Here is a 16,802-nt window from a genome sequence, read left to right as displayed (position 1 = left end):
CACAGAAGCTGAATGACATGGCAGCGGCTTTGTTTGTAAGCAGTGCAGAGGCTGATGTGTTGGAGGGCATTAACATCCTGAATGAGTTGATTATCCCCTGTATGCACCTCATTATCAATAATGACATCTCCAAGGACGACCTGGATGCCATTGAGGTCATGAGGAACCGCTGGTGCTCTTATCTGGGACAAGAAGACATGGATGGTAGGGAATTGCTGACTTGCTTGAGTCCCTTAAAATCCTATGTTCTGAGTGGTCAGGATGTTCTATAGGTCTAAACTAGAAAAGGACTTTACTGCCTATTTAAAATCCTTACTAGTATTCTTAGGATTTGCCCTGTATATGTAGCGTGTTTGTGCATTTGTGACTGGACTTATGCCTGAAAACATGTGCTCATATTTAGAGTGAAATGTGTTATGGGACAATTTGATTGTTGTTTGTCCTACAACTACCAAAAATAGATCCCCGACCATTGATATATCAGAAGTGAATGATTTTAAAATATGTGAAATAGGTACCTTGGTCTCATCTGTTCTTTGTGATCAGCACTTTAGCCTATGTTTCAGCTAGTGTGATTTCACTGACACACTAACATTAGCAGATTTTGTTGGTTTGTATATGAATGCTCACCTGTAAGGTAAGACAGAAAATGTTCTAAACTGACTGGGTGCATTTGTGCTTCTAAGCATGTAATTGGTACGTGAGACGCTCTGACTTCATGTTGGAAATGAGACATACTGACAGGAACTTTTTCTAGCTGTGTTCAGCTTCATAATTACAAATCCATGTACAGTAGCCAAAGGGTTTGAAGAAGGGATGGGGGAAGCTAACTGTGTCAAGCTTTGAAGAGGCTTTGCAATGAATTACCCATTAGACCCAGAGTGTAATGAGGAGATGCTGGTCATTCTGGATCTGAATTTCAGTTTTGGATGACTGCGTTTATTCTGCATTTCCGTTCGTGTGCCGAAGTTAAGCTGCTATGACTCCTCTCTGCCTGGGTAAGAGAACAGGCTTGAGACTCTTAACACTGCTCATTTTAACCAGCAGAGGGTAAACTTGCTACAGACTATCTAATAAGTTCCTGGACTGCATTGCAGACAACTTTTTATTTCAGAAAGTTGAAAAAGCTACTGGGGGGAAGCTGTTCTAGACTTGATTTTAACAAATAGGGAGGAACTTGTTGAGAATTTGAAAGTAGAAGGAAGCTTGGGTGAAAGTGATCATGAAATCATAGAATTTGCAATTCTAAGGAAGGTTAGAAGGGAGTACAGCAGAACAGAGACAATGGATTTCAGGAAGGCGGATTTTGGTAAGCTCAGAGAGCTGATAGGTAAGGTCCCATGGGATTTAAGACTGATGGGAAAAACAACTGAGGAAAGTTGGCAGTTTTTCAAAGGGACACTATTAAGGGCCCAAAAGCAAGTTATTCCGATGGTTAGGAAAGATAGAAAATGTGGCAAAAGACCACCTTGGCTTAACCACGAGATCTTGCGTGACCTACAAAATAAAAAGGCGTCATATAAAAAATGGAAACTAGGTCAGATTACAAAGGATGAATATAGGGAAATAACACAGGAATGCAGAGGCAAGATTAGAAAAGCAAAGGCACAAAATGAACTCAAACTAGCTATGGGAATAAAGGGAAACAAGAAGACTTTTTATCAATACATTAGAAGCAAGAGGAAGACCAAGGACAGGGTAGGCCCACTGCTCAATGAGGAGGGGGAAACAGTAACGGGAGACTTGGAAATGGCAGAGATGCTTAATGACTTCTTTGTTTCGGTCTTCACTGAGAAGTCTGAAGGAATGTCTAGTATAGTGAATGCTTATGGGAAGAGGGTAGGTTTAGAAGAGAAAATAAAAAAAGAGCAAGTAAAAAATCACTTAGAAAAGTTAGATGCCTGCAAGTCACCAGGGCCTGATGAAATGCATCCTAGAATACTCAAGGAGTTAATAGAAGAGGTATCTGAGCCTCTAGCTATTATCTTTGGGAAATCATGGGAGACGGGGGAGATTCCAGAAGACTGGAAGGGGGCAAATATAGTGCCCATCTATAAAAAGGGAAATAAAAACAACCCAGGAAACTACAGACCAGTTAGTTTAACTTCTGTGCCAGGGAAGATAATGGAGCAGGTAATCAAAGAAATCATCTGCAAACACTTGGAAGGTGGTAAGGTGATAGGCAATAGCCAGCATGGATTTGTAAAGAACAAATCGTGTCAAACTAATCTGATAGCGTTCTTTGATAGGATAACGAGCCTTGTGGATAAGGGAGAAGCGGTGGATGTGATATACCTAGACTTTAGTAAGGCATTTGATACAGTCTCGCATGATATTCTTATAGATAAACTAGGAAAGTACAATTTAGATGGGGCTACTATAAGGTGGGTGCATAACTGGCTGGATAACCGTACTCAGAGAGTAGTTGTTAATGGCTCCCAATCCTGCTGGAAAGGTATAACAAGTGGGGTTCTGCAGGGGTCTGTTTTGGGACCGGTTCTGTTCAATATCTTCATCAACGATTTAGATGTTGGCATAGAAAGTACGCTTATTAAGTTTGCGGACGATACCAAACTGGGAGGGATTGCAACTGCTTTGGAGGACAGGGTCAAAATTCAAAATGATCTGGACAAATTGGAGAAATGGTCTGAGGTAAACAGGATGAAGTTCAATAAAGATAAATGCAAAGTGCTCCACCTAGGAAGGAACAATCAGTTTCACACATACAGAATGGGAAGAGACTGTCTAGGAAGGAGTATGGCAGAAAGAGATCTAGGGGTCATAGTAGACCACAAGCTTAATATGAGTCAACAGTGTGATACTGTTGCAAAAAAAGCAAACGTGATTCTGGGATGCATTAACAGGTGTGTTGTAAACAAGACACGAGAAGTCATTCTTCCGCTTTACTCTGCGCTGGTTAGGCCTCAACTGGAGTATTGTGTCCAGTTCTGGGCACCACATTTCAAGAAAGATGTGGAGAAATTGGAGAGGGTCCACAGAAGAGCAACAAGAATGATTAAAGGTCTTGAGAACATGACCTATGAAGGAAGGCTGAAGGAATTGGGTTTGTTTAGTTTGGAAAAGAGAAGACTGAGAGGGGACATGATAGCAGTTTTCAGGTATCTAAAAGGGTGTCATCAGGAGGAGGGAGAAAACTTGTTCACCTTAGCCTCCAATGATAGAACAAGAAGCAATGGGCTTAAACTGCAGCAAGGGAGATTTAGGTTGGACATTAGGAAAAAGTTCCTAACTGTCAGGGTAGTTAAACCCTGGAATAGATTGCCTAGGGAAGTTGTGGAATCTCCATCTCTGGAGATATTTAAGAGTAGGTTAGATAAATGTCTATTAGGGATGGTCTAGACAGTATTTGGTCCTACCATGAGGGCAGGGGACTGGACTCGATGACCTCTCGAGGTCCCTTCCAGTCCTAGAGTCTATGAGTCTATGAGAAAAGTGAGGCAGAAATATGGAGGCTTGTTCTCAAAATGCTGCTGCAAAGTAGAAAGCTGGATAAATTTGCTAACAATTTGACTTCCTCAAGTTTGGCCTTGTTATAAACTCTTCCATGTAATAGAATTCCAAATAGTGAAACTTGAGATTTGAAAGGAGCAGAACTCAGCAGTTTCCATCTCTCGTTGTGTTGCATGGGCCAAGTCTGTTGTCACCAGCCTCTGTTCATGTTGCATGTAAAATTGCTTGTGCTTTAGGTTAAGTCAGTTAACTTTTAATCTGTCAGAAGACGAAAAGGGTGTTGTGGTGTTGGTTTTAAGCACATTCACCTGAAAAGTCTTGAACTCCTCAAATTAATTAGTTACTAGAGAGCTGGCCTGCCAAGTGCTGAAATAGGCATGGAGTTTCTGCTAACACCTGATGTGACAGGAACAGTCCTCCCACAGGAGAAATGTTTACATTCCACCATTGACTTAGACGGTGAGGTCAGAATTTTTTGTACAGTTGTGGGCAGTTCCGGTTAATTTTGTTATGCAGTACACCATCAGTTAGAGAACTGTGCCCTTTTCTGCTTGTTCTCCTGTTGGGGCTACATCAGGGAAGGGGGTGTCTACTTATGGTTTTGCATTATCGGATGATTACAAATTTGACTCGTTGTGCATTAATTGAGTTTACTGGGTCAGCACTTGGAGGGTATGAATAATGCCTGGCCTATACTAGATGTAGTGCATAAATCTGAGATTACAAGGTTAGAGACTCACATTTGGAATGACCATGTAAAGTGGCCTGGATTGAGGAAAGCCTGTTTGGTAGTGGCACTGGTAACATACACCAGTTATATTCCTAGTAACTTCACATCACTGATTTGCCAAGCACCTAGGTTGTGATACAGTGTACGATAGTTTGTGTGTGTTGTGGGGAGGGAGGGGAGACATTTGGTGTGTTCCCCCACCCCCACCCCTCCCTTGAACGATATGGTATTAGCTACTGATAGAGACAAGATACAAGACTTAAATAAACCAGACATTGTCTGTCCTCCATAAAACAATACTCATCTCTGTATGCTCGAGGTGAGCAGTTTTTGGCTGTGGTAGATAATTATCTAAAAAGCATAGCAGCTGTTTTTCCTTGCAACGCTAAAACCTGCTGCGATTGGTCTTTTTTTGTAACTGCCTGTTCCAGTGCATTTGACTCTTTCATCCTCCTCCACAGCCAACCTGCAAATGAAGCTGAGCGAACTGCTCCCCAGGCTCCTGGACTGCTCTGCAGAGGTCATCATTCTAAAAGAACCCCCGAAGATCCGGCCCAACTCCCCCTATGACCTCTGCAGCCGCTTCGCAGCCGTGATGGAGTCCATTCATGGGGCCGCACCTGTGACTGTCAAATAAACTTCCAACTTTCCAGCCCTAGATGCGGTACATAGGAACCCACCTATTGCCGTAGTATCCTGCTGTCAGATGACATTTGAATGGGAGAGGGAGGAGACTAGGCAGATAAAGACGATTCATGTCCAGATCCACCATGCTCTTGGTGTCGACACGAAGGAATGAAAAGCAGTATTGCGCGTAAGATACAATTGTCAGTGAGAATGCGAAGGGCAGGAACCACTGTTGTAAGATGGCACAATATATGGCTGGCAGTAACAGCTGCTTCCTCATCTCCACAACAACAAAAAATGCATTGTCTCCCCGTTTCTTGCCACTTTCTAAAATGTCCCTCAGGCAAGATACTTGGGACAGTGACAACAGCTGCATAAGAGAATGCTTCACTGACAAATCAGTGACACTTATTAGCTTGGTTCTGGCAAACACATCCACACATTTCTAAATTCTTAGCTGAAAGAGCTTATAAATCCAGATCTTGGCAAAGCACTGCTGGCAGGAGCCTGAGTCGGGAGACTGAGAGACAGCAAGGATTGATGGAACACTGTGTGAGTAAGACAGGCAGGCAGTCATGTATGCAGCTGCATATTTTAGTTGAGTGAAGTGAAACAGGAAGTTAAGTTGCCTCTTGTCTTTTTAACAGTCAAACAAATATGAAGGGCTCTTGCTTTGAGACAGAGAAAAGCAAATAATGACAGTGTACACAGTATCACTGTGCTAATAATCAGTAATTGGTTAAAGAAAACAAAAACCCTAAAGGGAATTCTCCTCTCGGATTTGAAAATATTTCCTCCTCCACCAAGGTTATTGATGAGAAAATTTGAGCATTGGACACTAAGGTTAGCGTAAAAGCATGTATATTTGTTTTTTTTTTTTTTTTTTTTTTTGGTAAAAATGTGCTAGGGGAGTGAAGGGAAGAACCACAGTTGGACACTTTTTAAGGGCAGTATGTGTTTTATTTGAACAGACAAAATTGTTTAAACCAAAATGTTCTGAATGAATGGGAAAGAGAATTCCTATTTAATAGGACTATGCAGGTTTTATAAAGGTGCAATAAAAACATTTGTTTTATTTTAGAATGAAATTGCTCCCTCTCTGTTTTATTTTTGCTGTCAAGTTTTAGAACACTTCTGTGTCTTGGAATGAACAGAAGAAATGAGAACGTTGGTCCACGAGATCGTTTTAAACTTTCTTAAATTACAAAGATCAGAACCTCAAGAAAGCTTTTGAGGCTGACCTTCCAAACCTGTGCTAGTTCCTCAATGAAGAAAGAATGACACCTAGTGGCAGAGAGGTTTCTATGCTTTGTTTCTTGCTGGGTGGTGTGCTGGGGATTTTGTGTGTGTCTTTGTGTAAGAAGAGAGAAAAAAATGGTCTTGTACTGTTTCTGTTGTTAGCCAAAGGTTGTACTGTTGTTTAAACCCATCATTCATCAACATTTAACAAATCTGTCACTAAAGACTTGGTGACACTATAGTTTGTAATTGCATATTAACATGCTGAAAATTGTAGATTAGAGAAAAAAATATGGTACAAGTCACGTTCTGTCCTAGGGTTAAAAATGGCTAGCAACAAACTTAGGTTTAAAAACAACTAGCATAAACATTTATTGTTCGTCTGCACTACAGTTTTCAATCTTGTTTAATGTGTTAAAAAATTATTACAAGTTACAGTGTAGCTGAATCTTTAGCCTATCAGAGTCTCTTGAGTTTTCTTAAATGTAAGTTAAATAAGGGTGGAGCTAGCTGTAGTTTTTGAGTAGCTTGGAGTTTTTTTCCTGACTTATTTTGTGTCCAGGTGTTGCGGGTTTTTTTTTTCTTTAAGATAAATAGTATTAAGTGTATTTGCACATTCCCTTTTGCTCTGGATTAGCTTTTCAGTAGGAGACAAATTTCAATAGGAGACAGATCCTTCCTGGTGGTTGTACTCTTTGTCCAGATGTACATCAGCCCATCTAGCAAGAATTGAGGTCTGGACAAATGGAGCCACTTGTAGAGCAGCTTTTTGTATCTTACTTCTGGGTGAAGTTCACCCACCTTGAATACTGGGTCACCCACCTGTCCTCCGCTGTACGTATTCTGGAGACTTTGACACGCAGGTTGCTTATTGATGCTAACTGGTTTCTCTTGAAGTCTCCTTGTTAGGACAGGCCACTCAAGAGAAATTCCTTTAGAGAGCCCCACTTTGAACCCCTTTCTATTTCGAGTCGTTCTGCAGTAGGCTCTATATGCAGAATGCTTTCAGGAAACAACCATTTCCAAGCACACGGCAGTGAGTAATTCGCTTGGATTAAATTAGCAAAAAGGAAGGAGAAACACTGTAAGTTCCTGCAGACAAACCGTTTATTGATTTGGGACTGAAATGTTTGAGTTTCATATTCAGTTGCTCACATAAATCTGCATTATAGCAGAACCATTACCCTTTTTATAGTTAAGCTTCTGTTAGCATTTCCCTAGCAAAACACAAATTTATTTCAACAGTTCAAAACACAGCTGTAAAAATAAAATAAAATAACATACTTTCCAGATGGGGACTTGATGGGCAAATTGAAGATATAGACATTTATAGGGCTGGGTTAAGAGTGCAAAATAGTAATAATTTAGTGGAGTTCCTTTTGAATGCAGACAGGTGAGGACTCGTTGTCAATGACAGGGTGACTCACTTTTGCCTGTTTCACCCTCACCTGGTTATTTAACCTTGGAGTTGGGGTTCATCCTCTTTTCCCCCAGTTAACATAGAGTCAGAACTGAAAACACTCTTAAAGAAACCACCCTACCACTATGCAGAGATAGTCACATACCGTTATCTTTTTAAGGGGTGACGGTGTAGCCAAGGACCTTTGATATTTCAACTTTGTGGCCTTTTTTGTGTTTCCATATTGTCCTAAATGGCTTGCTTTTGCAAGGTGGGATGGTGATGATTCTCTTGTTTACTGGCTACTCTCTGTTATCATCTAGTTCCAAAACAGTCAGGAGACCTCAGTTTTTGGTAGTTTCAAGTCTGGCTTGTTGGAGGGAGGGGTGCATGGGGCTCTGAGATATCCCTAACTCTTTGTCTTCCCTGTCCCCAAAGTGCCTATCTGTTTTGCCATATAGGTAATTTTTCATCAAGTCTTTACTCCATGACCTTGCTAACAATATTTGCTGTTGAGCGCCGCTCTTGACTCCCTCATGTCCACTGTGCTATGTTTGGAGTTTAGTAGAGGGAGTGTAATTTTAAAGACCCCTCTGTGCAAGAACATACCAGTAATACCCCTGTAGAAAGCCAGTCTTGCTGCGACCGAATGGGGAAATCCTAATGTGCACAGAGTGCCATTGTTTTTACAGTCGTGGGGATATTTCCCTGTCCCATTAAACTACTATCCAAAATATTCGAACAACAGACCTCCAACCCCACACACAGCAAAAACCAGATCTTAGGAAATTGAAGGAGTTTACTGTAACACTAATCTGCTTGAAGAGCCCAATCCAGTGTCCAGTGACTTCCATTGAAATCTTTTCATTGACATTGGATCAGGCCTTAAAGCCACAAACGCATAAAGGGAGCCCACTGAGGCTAAGAAATCTGGGCTGTCACCACAATTCTCTTCTTTCCCCCTCACTCCCTGTGTTGATTTCCCCAGGGTGCGGGTGACAGTGACAACCCACATCTGAGAGTCTCTTTTGCCTTTGGGGGTTTGTCAGGCCCCTGGAAAGCAGCGAATAGTTTGTGTAAATCTTTGAAAAGCACATTCCCCCAGCCAAGAATGTTGCCCTCCTGGCCCCTGCGTTTTACATCTCTTGATCCTTGTTACAGAAACAGGACTCTTGTCTGCTGCTCTTTGCAGTTCCTAAACTGTCTGTCATCGACTAATTTCCACAGCAACCAGCTGTGTTGCCACAAAATAAGGGATTTTGACTTGGTGTGGGGCAGCGGGAGGGAAAGGGGAAGCTGTTGGGAGGGGAAGGCAGCAGCAGCAACAATCGTTTTTTCGCGCATACTTAATGGACAACTGGGAGCAGCAGAATTGGCTGAAGAAGAATGTCGTTCCGAATTTTCGGTGGGTTCCTTTCAGTTCTTTTTAACATGAGTTTTAAGGATCTAACAGGTACGCACTTGGGACCTGATCCAAACCTAGTAGAGAAAATGGGGAGACCTTCCGTTGACTTGGATCAGGCTGTGAGACCACATCCTGAATTATCCATCCAAGCAAAGTTCCAGTTCATGAAAGAAATACGTGCATCATTTCAAGTAACAATTGGGAGATTTGAAAGGCTGACGGAGGGTGGATTGTTCAGGAAGCTTGGGCTCCCTAAAGTTCATTTTTTGGCCTGTCTGCAAAGTTTCTAAAATGTCCTGGGTTCAGCCAGGCTAGAAAAATTTCTGCAAATAACCTTGCTCTCTGCATATTGGTATTTCTGCTGGAATGAACTGCAAATTGCAAAACCAAACTTTTTAAACCAAAAGTGAACTTCTTTGATTCCCAAATGAACTCTGGGTTTGGATGGGGGCTTCCTTGCTTTGATCTCATTGTCACAGACATTGTAAGCAAAGGTTATAAAAATAACAAAACAGAGTTGTTAAATAGTACTGTAGTATCAGATTTACTCCTGATCAGGCTAAAATGAGTATTTAACAGATTTCTTATATATAACTTTATTAGTAAACACAGTAAGTGAATACAAACTTTTTTTTTTTTGGTAGCCAAATGAAAATTTAGGAGATCTTTAGAGGAATAGTTACATTCTAATTGTTATACACAAGTGATCTAAAAAAGAATTAAATTGGATAACATTCTAATTGTGGGTCTGATATTTTTATGATTTCACTGACTAGTAAATATATGCCTCTGATTTTGCACCTTTCATGGATGTGGAAAATGCATTTTTTTTATAAACTGACTTTCTATAAGAAAATGTTGCTAGATGAATAAAAATACTGCAGCGTTGCTCTTTATAGCTAAAATCCTGCATCCCCATCTTCTCTTATGCTGTTCAAGATGCAGTTACTTTCTGAGAGCACAGAAACATGTTGCCATCAAATTGAATAAAATATGTGGTGGAATTTATCCCTGTGTATTGATAGATATTTCCTCACCCACCTTGTCTCCCTACAACAGACAGTTAAGGAGCGATAACCTTCAGAATTGTGTACAGATGTTACTATCCTATCAGAAATTTCCAAAGATGCTCAGATAGAATAATCAGTAACATGCTGCATTTAAAATGTTGCTAGAAATATGAAGTGCTATTTAGTTTTCTGTGTTCACGTCACTGATTTTATAGTTCCAGACTCAGCTTGCAAGTGTCTCAGGAAAAGCTTTTGCTCTTTAAAACTTACCAACACACAGGAAGACAAAACAAATAGCGAGACTTAATAATTTCTTATGGACAAAGAAGTAGCTAATCATCCTGAAAATTATTATGGGAACTTCTCACAATCTGAAAAGCTAGGGAGCAGTACAGAATTCTGTGCTGGAAGTCTTAGATTACCAGGTCGGCGTTTTTGGGATGTGAATGTTGGCTCCAGTGTCGCATTGCTAATGGACCTTGCACCTGCGTTGGTTCACGGCCAGCTGCTAAAGGCATTGTTGTCATTTCCGTCCCTTTCAAACAGGCTGAGCAGGTGATGAGCAGCCCGCCTACTACAAGGAAAAATCCAGCAAACCAGCCCAGGAACATTGCTTCTCCGAATTCCCATCTAGGTACAATTTCTGGGACAGTTTCATCCCAGAATTCATATACGGTGTTATAGGCAAGCCAGGAAACTGGAATGAGGGTCATAATTCCTGAGATGCCAAAAATCACTCCTCCGCAAAGCGTTAGTTGTTTCTTTAGAGTTGTTTTTTCTTCCCGGGCCTTGCAACAGTCCAGCCCACAACTGGAGATCAAGAATCCAAGAAGTCCCGATCCATTAGAGAGGAACATCAAAATCCTGGACACCCTGAGGTCCAATGGCAGAGCCAAGAAAGACTCATAGCTTTTACACTCCATAGTGCCTTCCTCTTGCATTACGCAGACTTGCCAAAGCCCCATGGTCCAGATCTCCATTTCATTCAAGTCCAGGTTGAGATTCTTCCAGAGTGGCACAAAAGTCACAACGCAGGATGAGACCCATCCAAAGAATGAGAGAAATATTCCTCCCAGGTGAACCTTCGTGTTACAGCTCCAAGCCATGCTAATGCTGTGTGAGTGAGCTGTATGCCGGTCAAGATGAATTTGGGTGTTTGAGCAGAAGCTTTTGGTATTAACTTTTTTGAAGCTCTGCTGCAGCATTGGTTTCCATGAATATGCTCTTTCAGTTGACGAGCTGTTGACTGAGAGCTATTATTTGTTTCTAGCTTTCAGAGGAGTAGCGTGGGGGAAATTCAAGCTTCTACCACTAATTCCTGGGTGTGGCAACAATTATTTTCATGTTTTGTTGGTTTTACTGGATTAAAAAAAAAAATTCTGGCTGGAGTGCCTTCCAGCAGTCCAGCCAATTCAGTGCTGTGCAGTAGGGCATCAGATGATCAGCCACTACCACAGTCCGTAAGCATACATGGAAACAGCAGCTGTGGGACCCTGCAACTACTGCAATGTGGGGCCCAACCAAAACGCACCAACATAGCCCAGCCCAGCCCAGCACTTTGAGGCAGATTCAGCTGCTGCTAACAGGCTGGGAGGGTCTCCTGATAACTGCCGCTGAGATTCCAACATGCAAGGGCGTATCCACAGTGCATTCAGCTCCTGAGGGATGGACGTTGTGGTACTTGGATCGAGTCTGGTCTTGTGCCTGGTTGTCAAGTGTTTTTCTCTCCAATCATTTGGTGGTCATCTGGCATGGCTGGCCAGGCTTTTTAAGGTTAAAGTCAGTTCTCTGAGCAATACTTAAAAGGCCCTCTGTTGACTTTTCCACCTGTACTTACCTATCCAGCTGATTTTGCTATGAATCAACTCCTCCAGAAGCCAGGTGTGAGGGCAGGTGGAGTGAGCAACCCAAGTGCATTTCACCACTGATGAAAAGGAGGCGAGAGGGAAGCAGAGTAAAGGAAGAAGCAGAACTGAGGGAGCAGATGTGAGAAGGGGGAAGAAGGGGAATGTGGAGCGAAGGAGGCAGAGGAATTAGGGGGTCTGTGCTGGGTGGAGAGTAGGACGGCAATGCAGAGAGGAAGAATGGAACTGGTGCAGTCAGATTGGTCTCAGGCAACACCTCTGAGAGGAGTTGTCCCTAAAAAAAGTTTCAGTGGGGAGAGGAAGGTCTGTCTGTCTGTGCAGACTGTGTCACAGTGCGCTAAAGTCAACCTAACTACAATGGGCAGCCAGTCCCATTTTGTACTGGCCACCACTCCATACGCAAGAGGGTTGGGCAAAAGACTGACTACCCTGCCCCCACCAGGCCTCCGAAATCCTGCAATGAGAGGCTTGGCAGAGAAAGTACCTCTGAACAAATGATAGCTCCAAGAACGACTGGGATGGGGTGTTGAGAAGTACCCTTGAACAGCTAGAGAAAATGTGGAATACTTGAGCCAAATACCTTCTCCCCCACCCTGTTAATGACTCCAGCGTGGTGAATGACTCCATTCTCAGAAGCTTTTTACAGTGTTGGCAGTTATTCAATCATTAAATAAATATCGAAGGAGCTTGGTGTGCCACAGCGAGAAATTAGTTGTGGGCAGGCCTTTACTAGAAATCCCATCATCTGCATCTGCTGGGGCCTGCTTGGCATGCAGAGGGGAAATGCGACCTGTTTGTTCAAGGCGGGGGTTGGAAAGGCTGCTGGCTGGGCAGCACTTTCGTAAAAAGCGTAAAAACAGCGGTCAGTTCAACTGAAGCACTTTACCTTCAAGGAGCTTGAGGCCATTTACAAACTCTGGTGATTTACACCTTTTAACCTGCTCTAGTGGGAGGTGGGGAGCATGTTCTGGGATCTGATGCCAGGGTGCTGGGCACGATGCAAGAACTTGAAAGGAACAGCCAGCTGCCTTACGCGGATGGGGGAATGAAGGCAGAACGAAGTGAACTCGCTTGCCCAAGGTCCCACCCCTTGTCAATGACAGCTGTACATTCAGGAGTCCCGACTCCCGGTCCTACTGCTTTAAGCACTAGGGAAACTGCCTTTGGTACATATACTTGAAAACAACTGTTTGAATTCATCTCTTTGTCTCGCCGGTGTCATGGTTTTTGTAACCAGGCAGCGCCAGAGGGAGGGAGCTCCTGGTCAGATCATTTAAGCTGAATGGGAACCGGCTCCCAATCAGAAAAATGTATCTGTTTGGTTTGTGTTACTCCATTATTGAGCCAGGCCCATTGATCCCACCACGTCCACTCTCCCCTACCTAGCAACGACTCCAGCCTGATGAATGACTGGTTAGCAATGGTCACTACATAATGCTTCCAAGGAAGGCAAAACATCCGTCACACTGGTGGCTAACTTCTTCCTGCCCACAGCTGGTGAACGGCTTCTGGCTTGATGCTGTGTCTAAGGAGATGGTGGAACCCTTCCCCACTCTTCCTCCAGAGGCTGCAGAATCTGCCCTGCCACCAGAAACACTTGTCCGTGTCCTATTCATATGGTCCCAAAGAGCCAGCTTTTTGCCTTTGAAATACCTCCGGTAGCAGCAAATGTAGGTCAATCTAGAAGGGGAGACCACAGTGTTGTGGAGCCCCAACCTTCCCTTCTTTCTCAGTGGGATCCCAGAAGGTTCTGTGAATTGCAACCACATCTCTGGACTTAAACCCTAATGGCACGCCACATCCTCAGGAAATGCTTTGCAAGCATTGATCCTCATGACAACCTAGTGACGGTCCATGTTGTTACCCCCATTTAAGGGACAGAGCAACTGAGACATAGATTGGTGCAAATCTATCCTGGGAGTTGGTGGCAAAGATGGGATTAGAATGGCGGAACTCCTGGACACAGGACATGTTTTCCTGCTGAAATAAAATACCCTGTTGTTTAAAAAAGAAATGATGGACTACATCATAGAGAAGGGCTTAAGTTTCTGTTTGCACTCAGTCCCCATCTGTCCCTCTGTGCACAGACATACAAAGGGAACACAATGTCCAGCTTTTAGAATTCTGTCTTTATTGGAGGATTAGTGATTCCAATCTCTCACTCATCTGCCTCTTTTGTTATTGAGAAGGATATTAAGGGCCTGGGCTGGTAAATAACTGCGTCTCCCTCATTGTGGTGGTGGTGTTGAGGATACTGTGGTCTTCCAACTCCACTTGAAGGATTTAGTCCGAGATCCTGTACAGTTTGGATTTACAAGTTGTGTCAGTGTTGCATGTCTGGTTCCCCCTTCAGTACCTTTGTTTTCAGGTGTAGATGGTGGGAAGCCATCTCAGCACTGAAAATCCACTTGTGACTGGAACTGAAGCCCCAGGACTGGCTCCCATGTTGCGTTTGACACACTGAAGCCATTGGGCTGCTTTTTAGGATCTGCCTCTGTGAGGTGTTGGGGGATCTGTGCGGGTTGAAGAGCACGCAGCATCTTGCAGGCTCAGGCCTTTGTGCTTTAGAAATTCTGAAGGGAGAACACGGCTAGCTTAGGATTTTCAAGGGCTCAGCAACCACCACTGGGACCAGATTCTCTAAGGCGCTCTTCCCCAGCAGCGCCCAGCGTCTGAAAACTTCAGCACCCAGCACACTGAGCTCCTTAGACAATCTGGCCACTTACGTAGGAGCCTAAATGGGTGCTGAGCTCTTTTTGAAAGTCTGGCTCCAAGCGCTCTTGTCCTTCAGCTGGTACCAGTGGCTGTTATTTGATAACTCTGTCAGGTGAGTTTGGCATTGGTGCAAGCAGCTTGAAGGGGCCATGCCAATGGGGTAGTGGGGACTGATGCACCCTTCCCAATCAAAATCATTGCCCTTATGCTCCAGATCCCTGTGCTGGAGCCATGGGAACCCCCACAGTAACAAACGCTTGGGCTGACAACTGAACCTCTCCAGCAAATGTGGGCATCAGGATGTGTTTGTTAAGTCTGAACTGTTGCTAGCTTCATTCTTTTGGGTCAATAAGCTGTGTTTCCTAACCTCCTTGGGAGGGTTTTGTTCTTCTGTCTCTCTCTGTTTGTTCTCAGTTGTCAGTGCTGCTGCTTTCCTGCTGCCACCAGATTCTGCTGTTGAATATGGGAGGAAAATGTGGAGCTGTGACTTGGCTCTTGGCCAGCGTGCGGCACTGTGTGCTGAGAAGCAGTTCCTGCTTTCCAGCGCTGGAAGCAGTGAGGTGAGGAGATGGCTATGGGGCATGTACTTGTCATTCTGCCTGGCTTGTGAGGTGTGACCGGAATCCATAAACTGCAGCAACTTCTGGCGGTGCATAGTCATCCAGCCTGAACACTAGCTGGTGCTGAATCTCCTCTGCTCCCATGGGAGTCCAAAGCCAAACTACCACTGGTGTCAGTGGCAGCCAGATCAGGCCGTCTTAGGGGAATGCAGCTCCTCCACACACCGCAATCAGCAATGTGGGAATCATTTCCTCTGGCCACTGAGGGAAATGGCTCTGGCAAGGGGGTTTCAAAGAAGCCTCAAGGAGTTAGGCGCACTGACCCCCTGGTGAATTTCAGCTGGATTTGGGAGGCAAACTCCCTTCAGCCCCTTAAGAAAGCTCAGCCTTTGTCAATGTCAGGGTTCAACTTGTGGGCAACAAAAGACCAGGCACAGCTGGGATTGGAGAGGGAGTACAGGTCTTTGCAGAGATTCCTCTCTGGCTCATGGGCACACAGGTGGGTCAAGCACAGTGCCACATATTAGGGGGGAGAAAAATCCCTGCAGGACTTCTCAGAGTCAGGCCAGAGTGACGCTGCCCAGCTGGGATGTCATTAAGTACAGCTGAGCTCCGTGAAGATCAGAACCGCCTAAAAGATTGGGGGAAGGGGTGGAGGAGCTGCTGCCTAGAAGCTCGTGTACTGTGTTTGCTATTGAAGCATTCATGCCCCATGCAGGGAATGTGACCAGAGGCAGTGCTGGGGGCCAGTTTATTGGTGTTCTTTCGACTGTACAAACAAAACCTGAAACCCCAGGGAGGGGGCTGCTTAACTGGGGTCTCCTGGGATCTTTCCCTCTGGCTGCGCAGGCTATGGCTGTTCCTCAACCTCAACCTCTACTAATGGCAAAATGCTCCAATCTTGTCCCTTTGGAGTGTCTCGGGGAGCAGGTGCTGCTGCCAGCTCCTGCAGCCTGTCTTCCCCAAGGGCTCTGGGCACGGCCAGGATCCTCAGAGGCACCATGAGGGCTATTCACAAAGTCTCTTGTATTCCTTGCATGACAGATCAAAGGCACCAGAACAATGAAGTTCCCGAGCAAATCCTCCATACCGATGCATTGGGCGATGTCTTCTACTCCACTTGTGATCATAGGAACACCGACAGAGAGATCGGCTCCAGGTGCGTCTCCCCCCGACCACGGGGAGAGGTAAAGGGGACTGGCCCGGCGCACGTACCCCAGTGACATGTAAGGTGCCATTAAACTGTAGAACTGATAAATGAAACTGTTTTTAATTGTTCACTTTATTAATGTAACTTCTGTTCACCATTCACTACACTTGCCTACACTAACTTCTGTTCCATATTGTAATTCAAACCCCATTTTAAAACACTCACTCCATTTTGTAAAAGCTTCCTCCAACCTTCATTTTTGCAAACCCTGCTGTAATCTTATTAGTTTAGTTTAGATGTGTGAATGAGGTATGTATGAATGACGGAATCAACCTCCAGCCCCAGCCTGTCCTGATGAGATAAAGTTCAAATACCAACGGCTGAAGACCTAGACAACAGCCCTAAACAAAGTAAGAAGCATCCACCCTAAAAAGAAAAGGACAACAGAAGGAAGATCAAAGCCAGAAGGAAGATCAAAGCCAGGTTCAAGGCTGAAAGTCACGCCTGCAATTGATGGGTGATCAATCTAAACCCAGAGGCAGCGTGACACAGCAAGACCTATAGACTTTGAATCCAAACTAAAAGCCTATAAAAAAGAAGGGTGAGATGAGAGACTTTGGGTAACATTCTG

At 44.1% G+C, this 16,802-nt stretch overlaps 2 protein-coding genes across 7 annotated transcripts in view; one reads left to right on the top strand and one right to left on the bottom strand.

Moving 5' to 3' along the window:
* Positions 1-5,916, top strand: part of USP28 (ubiquitin specific peptidase 28) — a 50,144-nt gene extending 44,228 nt beyond the window's left edge. For all 6 annotated transcript variants that reach the window (XM_030538164.1, XM_030538166.1, XM_030538165.1 and 3 more), the window contains 2 exons: positions 6-204; positions 4,663-5,916. In XM_030538164.1, the coding sequence (XP_030394024.1) occupies positions 6-204; positions 4,663-4,838 (375 nt within the window). In that variant the 3' untranslated portion in view covers positions 4,839-5,916. The remainder of the gene's footprint in view (positions 1-5; positions 205-4,662) is intronic.
* Positions 5,917-8,867: 2,951 nt separating this feature from the next.
* Positions 8,868-14,878, bottom strand: CLDN25 (claudin 25). The gene has a single exon (XM_030538509.1). It carries the CDS (start codon positions 11,084-11,086, stop codon positions 10,295-10,297), a length of 792 nt encoding a protein of 263 aa, XP_030394369.1. The 5' UTR covers positions 11,087-14,878; the 3' UTR covers positions 8,868-10,294.
* Positions 14,879-16,802: the final 1,924 nt, after the last annotated feature.

The sequence above is a fragment of the Gopherus evgoodei genome, chromosome 19, assembly GCF_007399415.2.
Source record: "Gopherus evgoodei ecotype Sinaloan lineage chromosome 19, rGopEvg1_v1.p, whole genome shotgun sequence".
NCBI classification, from domain to species: domain Eukaryota; kingdom Metazoa; phylum Chordata; order Testudines; family Testudinidae; genus Gopherus; species Gopherus evgoodei.
The sequence above is the reverse complement of the archived record's forward strand: the minus strand, read 5'-3'. Positions and strand labels throughout refer to the sequence as shown.

Coding starts and splice junctions, on each gene's coding strand:
- CLDN25 (XM_030538509.1), bottom strand. CDS start 11,086: ATGCTGCAGCAGAGCTTCAAAAAAGTTAATACCAAAAGCTTCTGCTCA.